Below are 7,527 nucleotides of genomic sequence, written 5' to 3'. Positions count from 1 at the left end.
TTTTAACAAATTTAGTCCCTCTATTTTTAAAATTTTAATTATTCTATAAAACTTAAATTCCTTTTTTTTCCATGACTACCAAATAGAAATCATGCAAAAATTCGGCAGACCGTGAGGATGTCAAACAATATTTTTAAGAACATCATGCAAGTGTTCCATTTTCATAAAGTTCAATTTGCAAGATTGGTTGCATTGTCAAACTCATAGCATGCATTCAAAATCTGTCCAACACAACAAAATTACTTAGTTTAATCCTCTCAAACCTAAATAAATCTACCACAAAATCAATATGAGATTATCATGCCAGAATTTAATAAGAAATTAACGAAGAATCATTCAAATAATAGGGTAAAAATTTCAAGTCAAATTCTACCAACGCCAACAAAGTCCATTAAATCATCACTATAACCACTCTTGGGACAATTAAACATGCTAAGCTTACTCTCTCTAAATAAGAATTGGTCATGCATTATCTACAAAGCAAAAATTAGTGGCATACACATTCTAGCATTTCAAGGCATGCCTACCTTTGCTTATTTATTATTGTTAGAACTGCAAAAATAAATTTGAAATAAAGCTTAATAAATTAGGATCTGTCATGTAAAATTATCAAGAACAAAGTTAGATACGGAAGCGTACTTGGATTCATTGATTTCTTGAAATCTTCGGATTTTATGGCTTTGATCTTCTAAATTAGCACACAAGTAATTTAGAGAAGGTGGCTCTCTACTTTCTAAAGATGAGATATTAAAAAAGTTACGTTATGTGTAGTATGAAGACCATAACCCTAATGTATAACCTTTGCAGATTAACCCTAATTTCTAATCATCCCATCATCAATTAGAAACTAGTTACTAGAGTATCTACACATATTTGACTCGTACTTTATTTAATAACTAAAGCCCAAATAAACCTTAACCAAATTAGATCACTTTTAATTTTGGCTAATATTTTATGATAGTAAATAATAACGTGCAATTACTATTATTATATATGTGATGTCCATATTTTCCAACAGTGTGGAAAACTTTAAATGTTCAATTTAACTTGCTCCCACATGTAAAATCTTCTATTATGGGTGGAATAATGTAATTAAGCTCCTCTTGGTGGATTACTAAAATCTTAAAATAAATAAACACCAATAGACAAATTCAAGTTATAGTTAGTTAAAACATAACCACTTCTCTATTTTGCATATACAACATATTTGTTTCTTTTCATTCTTTTCTCAATTTTAATTTTGTGTATGCTATTATGCACTAGGTGTGGCTTCAATTTGGTTTTTATCACTTTCAACCTCTTTTGCACTCAATCTTTTATATGAAATAATCTCACCAACGATGTCATAAAAAATAACTCTTTAGGAGGATAAAATGTTTCAAACTTATCTAAACTATATACTTTAGTGAACAACCTAATAATTTAAAATTTCTTTTGTTACACTTTGTTCACTTTCTTCTTCACAGAGTAACCTGTCTCTATCTTCTAAATCATCATTAGAACATGATTCTCAAATATTCATATTATCACATTTACTTCAATTAATCAATTACTCCTTTTTGTCTATCGCATGAATTTGTTTTTGTTCAACGTAGATTTCTTTTCCCTCACAAAATGTTGTCAACTTTTGCGTACTTCTCACTTTTTGTTTGCATTGTGTTCTATGTCCAGTTATCCAATATGACTTTTAGAAATAATTGGAACAGTAAGGAACTATTTTATACATGTTGGTGGGATTACAACAAACAAACAAACAAAAAAAAGGTAAAGAAGTCGTTGTTGATGTGAATGGAATACCTTGTTGACCACAAGGAAACTCTTTGCAACTTAATGACATGACTAAATCTGCAACTTTCGATTCCTCACAATAATTCCTTATTATTAGCACTTGTATTTACAACCAATCTCTCCACTTAAATAGATGGGTCAATTTAAGGGGTCCTTGACCCCTTTCAAAATGAAAAAAAAATAATTATTCAACCCCCTTATAAATGATTAAATTATAAATTAATATAGGATAAAATTGCATTTTGCCGTCTCAAATGAGAAAAGTTCTATTAAATCCTAAAACAATAAAGTTAACCTATAATAAAATTATATTTTAATCTCTTAAAAATTATAATTCAATTTCCCTCCCTAAAAAAAATTATAAGAGCCCCTGATTCCACCTTGCAAGAAAACAAATAAAAAATCAATTTAAAGAAAGTAAGTTGCAAAATCTTCAAAGAAATAATGAATCCTAATTTATCTAAGAAATCAATCAAATAGATGAATTATTTTGTAATGTTCGATCACGCGGATGAAGAGAGTGTAATATGAGTTCAAGTCTAGATATTTAGCTTAGCACATTATTATTTTAAAAAAAAAGTTTATATTAAATTCCTAGAGATATATTGTAAATAAAACTCCTTAATTACGGTCGGTTAGTTTATTTAAGAGTTTTATTTATTTAATTAATTACTATCCACATTATGCAAACAACACCTAACACTTTCCTCTAAAATATTATGCTCACTTACCTCCGATAAATACGAATCAAGTTGAATCGAATGAAATTTTTTGAATTAAATTGTTCGAATTAAATTTAAAAAATTTAAACATATCAAATTAAAATCTCATTACAGTACAATTATTTTCATGTTAGAGAACATAAATTTAAAACCATATATATTTAAAAAAATCTTTCAAAGCAAAATAAGAGAAAAAATACTTTATTATAATAATCTTAAATCATTAATTTACTTATTTAGGCCCCAAAATTATATTTTATAATTTTTAAATTTTTTAATATATTCTTTAGAATTTTTAAATTTTTTTAAAATATAAATTTTAAAAATTTTATAAGTATTTTTAATTTTAAAAATTATTTAAAATTATTTTGATTATTTTAAAATTTTTGTTAAAAAGATCAATTTTTTTCATTTTCAAAATTGATAGTGACCAAAAGGGATATTTACATCCATCTATCATTTGAACTATTCAAACTATTCGAGTTATTAAATTGTAAAATTTAACTCAACTCGAAACTTGAATTACTTATTCGAATTGACTCTATAAACTCAAATAACTCAAATTGATTAACTCGAAATTTAAAAAAAAATCATTTATAAGGGTGGCTAATCGAAAGTTACTATTCTATACGGCAATAGTTTATTGGTGGAAATTATGAAACCTAGACCAGAAAATAGAGCTATTTTACTTTATTTTTTTAGGGTTAGCTACTTATTTAGAACTAAATTTTCACTGTAGTTCTGTTTTTGGTCACCTAACTATCAAAATTTCAATTTAATTCCTAAAATTTTCAAATTTGTTTTAATTAGTTACTCCGCTGTTAATTCTTCAACACCATGACGGTCTTACTAGTGACTAAACAGGCAGTTTAGTCTCTTCCCTTCGATTTGCTTAGGAAATGAGAAAAAGAACAAAATAATAATAACAACATGAGCAAGTGAAGAGGTTCAAACAAATTAACAAAACAACTCAGGTGAGAAATTATAGAACCATCTAAAAAACCATAAAAACAGTTTTTCCTTTCCTTTTGTGTAATATTTAACGCCCCCAACATGCTGCTGCAGCTCAAAGCTCCACTGGAATAATAATTATAATACTAAAACAATACCATTCCCTAGTAAGAACGTCTCCACATAAAACCATTCTGATAACATAGCTGCCAGAGCTACAGTGAGCTATCAACTACCAACACGGGGAAGACAAAAAAAAAGGGGGGGGGGTATAAAGAAAAGCAACATTATGATATATTTAAGACTTCCTAAAAGAAGGGGGGGAAAGAAGAATTGAAACATTTGCCATGAAGCACATTTAATGAGTCCTTTCTTAGCCGTGGTTTAAACATCTAGCCTCCTTTAGGATGCAGAAGGTTTTGCTATAGATTTCTTAATAGCCTCGGCATAAGTCCTGTGTTGGTAGGTTAGGGTAGATTCGAGCAAGTCCCAAAGGGATGTCTTGGGGTTCCAACCTGTTGCAGTAATTAAACAATTGATCAGATGCTCAATTCACTTACAAGATGAAAATCCAAAGATCATATGAGAACAACTAAGAAAAGCACAACCTACCGAGTTGTTTGTTTATTATGGTCATGTCTGGAATTCTCTTGTCACTATCATCATAACCCTCACCATAAAATTCCTTGGAGCTGACATCAACTGTTGGAGACTCCAGCACAGTTTCTCCACTAACCTTGGCATAGACCTGAAGAGCCCAAAGGCATGTAGTTATAAATTACATGTGATCGAATACACCACTATAAAAAAAATAAAAATACGAACAATAGAAACTATGTGCTTCACCTTAGTCATCATTTCAGCAAGTTGCCTAACTGTGACTTCATTGTTCGGGTTACCCACATTGAAAATATGGCCATTGGCCCTATCTGGATTTTCCTGGACAAATGACACCCAACAGTTTAGTTTAATTTCTGCATTTGGCTAGATGTGGGGATGAGGGAGGGAAGAGGGCGAGTAAGAAGAGACAAGTTAATACGCACAATCATCAAGAGAACAGCTTCAATAGCATCCTTTATGTATATAAAAGTTCTCTGAGATTCGCCACCATCCACAAGCTTAAGTGGTTCACGACGTAGGAGATTCTAAACAGGAAAAAGAAAAATTAACATTCAAAATATAACTATCAAAAGAATTGAAAGGAGAAATTATAGATGGCTTCTAGGATTCCTTGAATTAGGAAAAGAGTTCGACTAACATTACTAAAGCATGCAAGAACTCTGGGAACTCCCTCACTAGGACCATCAATGCCAGGAATGAAATCCATCCTGGGTCCAATCCAGTTAAAAGGCCTCACAATAGTGAACTCGAGGCCATTCTCTGCCCCTTCAGCTGAAATGGATATAAAACGAAGTCAGTTAATATTATTCTAAGCATCTCTATTGGGACCAGGCTACTTGATAAGATGCTAACCATAAATAAGCCTCTCAATCAACTGCTTAGCACATGCATAGGACCACCTCTGCTTCTCAATTGAACCAAAAATGCAGGGGGAAGTATCTTCCTTAAGAACATAGTAGGCAGGATCCTATATCACATAAATCAGAGAATGAACATATTAATAACATCTATAAATATGGGAGGGGAAAAGGAACAATAACACTAAAGGAAACTTAAAAATTTAAAGGAGAAAAAAACAAAAAAAAAGCATAATAAATCATTCTCAGCATCACCACAGATTTAGCCATACACATAAAATACGTCTAAAAAGCAGATTGCTTGATAAACAAAAGTCTTTTAAAAAATGGCATAGTTTGAACCCTTCAGCCTCATGAAGCAAACAAATTAATAAAAGAGCTTTTCCAAAAGTCTCCTTTTTTTTTATATAGAAAAAGGTCTCTTACTTCAGTACAAGCACAACTAAAACCAAAATAAGATAGCTTCTTATAGTTGGTGTTATAAACATGACTGACAAAGAAAGAAAATAAATGATAGTCAACAAATTTTAAAAACTTGAGAAGAACATATCAATAATCAGTGCAGGAATAAAGATCTCGGCTTGACACTGCTTACGCATAAAGGGGCTGACCAGCAAATAAAATTGGCATAACTTGTTATAAACAACGCATAGGTACAACTTGATAGACTAAGTAAGACCTCATTAACCATTCAACTATCACAGTAAGTTGCTATTACATTGAACCAAACAACCACATAAACTCCCACCAACGAGCCTCCATTTTTTTAGGAGGGCGTTGACCAATGTCTGCTGACCATCCAATTTCAAGATTCATTCATTTAAAATAGCTTGACATTTCAGCTCAACACCAACTCCAATTTTTTTTCCTACTAAAATATTAAACTATAAATCAAAAAATATACATTGGATCTTTCACATAAAAAGACCACCGAAAGATCTATACAAAACCATACATGTTACCCTGTTAAAAGCAAAGCATAGATGTAAAATCCTTTTTCAAGAGATACTCAATTAAGTTATTAAAAAAGGAAAGTGAAAGGTTACCTGACGGAGAGGAGAATCTTTAGGAAGAAAGCTTCCAATAGTTTTTCCATACACTTCACAAGTAGAGAAGTGAATGAGACGCTTGTTGTTCTCTGAACAGTACTTCACCTATCAAACCACAAAAGTTCACAACATTGATTTCAACTTCGATCTCAAAAAGCTAGTAACAATTAAATCCCCCCTCATTCACATCGACATCAATCTAACTAAAAGAGAAATAAAAGATGACAAAAAAACAATTACAAGAGAAATGCTTACCACAGGAAGTGCATCAATAAAATTGCTGTAAATCGTGTCTAGTGGACGCGTATTATAATCTGCCGGAGTACAGATGGCAGCAAGATTTATCACCTACATTGCCAGAAAAACAATAAAAACCAAATCAATCGCCATAAATTGAGCAGGAACTTTTGAAACTCAACAAAATAAATCAAACAGATAATAAGAAACTAGCTTTTAAACAACAATGAGAGAAAATTAGCTCCAGAGGAACGTCAAAATCACATAAACAAAAACAAGATTGCATGAGATCTAATAAATTAAAACAAAAGGGAACACTAAACAAACAAAACGAAGAAAAAGCAGTCAAGCGGAAAATAAAGAGAAACAGCAAAAGATCAGTCTGAACATAATTTTCAGCAAAAGGAAGTAGTAGCAATGATATAAGAAAAGAAAGAGAGCAAGAAAGGCAAGAAATTACGAGATCTGCCATCTTGATGAGGCCTTCGAGCCTAGAATCGTGCTTGATGTTAAGTCGGTGGAACTGAATACGGCCAGCCCAAGGGAGAGAGTCAGGCTCGAGGAGGTGCTTGATCTTGTCATTGTAAACGTCCAAGGCGAGCACCTTGTGCGGCGTCTCCGACATCAATTTCTCGCAAAGGTGGGAGCCGATGAAGCCTCCGGCACCGATCATGCATATCGTCATCGGCTTTATTGGCCTCCCATCTAGATCCGTTCTCGTAGCCATTTGAAACGACTCCGGTTTTTTATGATCTTCGAACGCCGGAGACGACAATAAAAAAAATATTAGCAGTGTCACAAGAGAAGAAAAGAGCTGAGAGATATAGAGATGGAGAGAAATGAAAGAGGGGCGTGCTGTATATATGTGGTTGGAAGGAAGGAATTGACAGAAAGACGGTGACCCTTTTTTACAAAGTTACACTAGATGATGAGGCTGGATTAATGCGTACTCGCGAATGTAGCTAAATCGTTGTACTCGAACGATATGAGGTACACGTGGAGGATTTAAATGGTGCGGGCTAATGTTGGGTGCGCAGGATCCCGGTGAACCGTGTTTAGATTGGATCTGAGGATAATTATTTCAATCATACCATAATTCATAATCATTAAATATAGTTAACTAATAGTAATTAACTTTTACAATTTTTACGATTTAGTCCTTTTTACTTAATTAACCATCTAAACATTACAATTTTTTAACCATATTTTAATGCGATACTGTAATAACTGAATAAATATTAAATAAATAATAAAATATTGACTCACTAGTCAAAATTGTGGTTCCGAAACCACTGTTTTTGA

At 32.0% G+C, this 7,527-nt stretch overlaps 1 protein-coding gene across 1 annotated transcript; it reads right to left on the bottom strand.

The window, feature by feature from the left end:
- Positions 1–3,505: 3,505 nt before the first annotated feature.
- LOC107891635 (UDP-D-apiose/UDP-D-xylose synthase 2) lies at positions 3,506–7,156 on the bottom strand. Its single transcript, XM_041100517.1, has 9 exons — positions 6,686–7,156; positions 6,244–6,336; positions 5,986–6,093; positions 4,935–5,049; positions 4,720–4,853; positions 4,505–4,606; positions 4,308–4,400; positions 4,074–4,209; positions 3,506–3,976 (listed from the first exon to the last, which is right to left on the bottom strand). The coding sequence occupies exons 1-9, from the start codon at positions 6,950–6,952 to the stop codon at positions 3,864–3,866; spliced, it is 1,161 nt and encodes a 386-aa protein (XP_040956451.1). The 5' UTR covers positions 6,953–7,156; the 3' UTR covers positions 3,506–3,863.
- Between the last annotated feature and the right edge of the window lie 371 nt (positions 7,157–7,527).

The sequence above is a fragment of the Gossypium hirsutum genome, chromosome D09 (assembly GCF_007990345.1).
Source record: "Gossypium hirsutum isolate 1008001.06 chromosome D09, Gossypium_hirsutum_v2.1, whole genome shotgun sequence".
In the NCBI taxonomy this organism is placed as follows: Eukaryota; Viridiplantae; Streptophyta; class Magnoliopsida; order Malvales; family Malvaceae; genus Gossypium; species Gossypium hirsutum.
This window is presented reverse-complemented; position numbering and strand designations above follow the sequence as displayed.

Coding starts and splice junctions, on each gene's coding strand:
- LOC107891635 (XM_041100517.1), bottom strand. CDS start 6,952: ATGGCTACGAGAACGGATCTAGATGGGAGGCCAATAAAGCCGATGACG. Junction 4,401..4,504: donor AAGCTGTTCTCTTGATGATT/GTGCGTATTAAC, acceptor TCATTTGTCCAG/GAAAATCCAGATAGGGCCAA. Junction 4,210..4,307: donor TTGCTGAAATGATGACTAAG/GTGAAGCACATA, acceptor TGGGCTCTTCAG/GTCTATGCCAAGGTTAGTGG.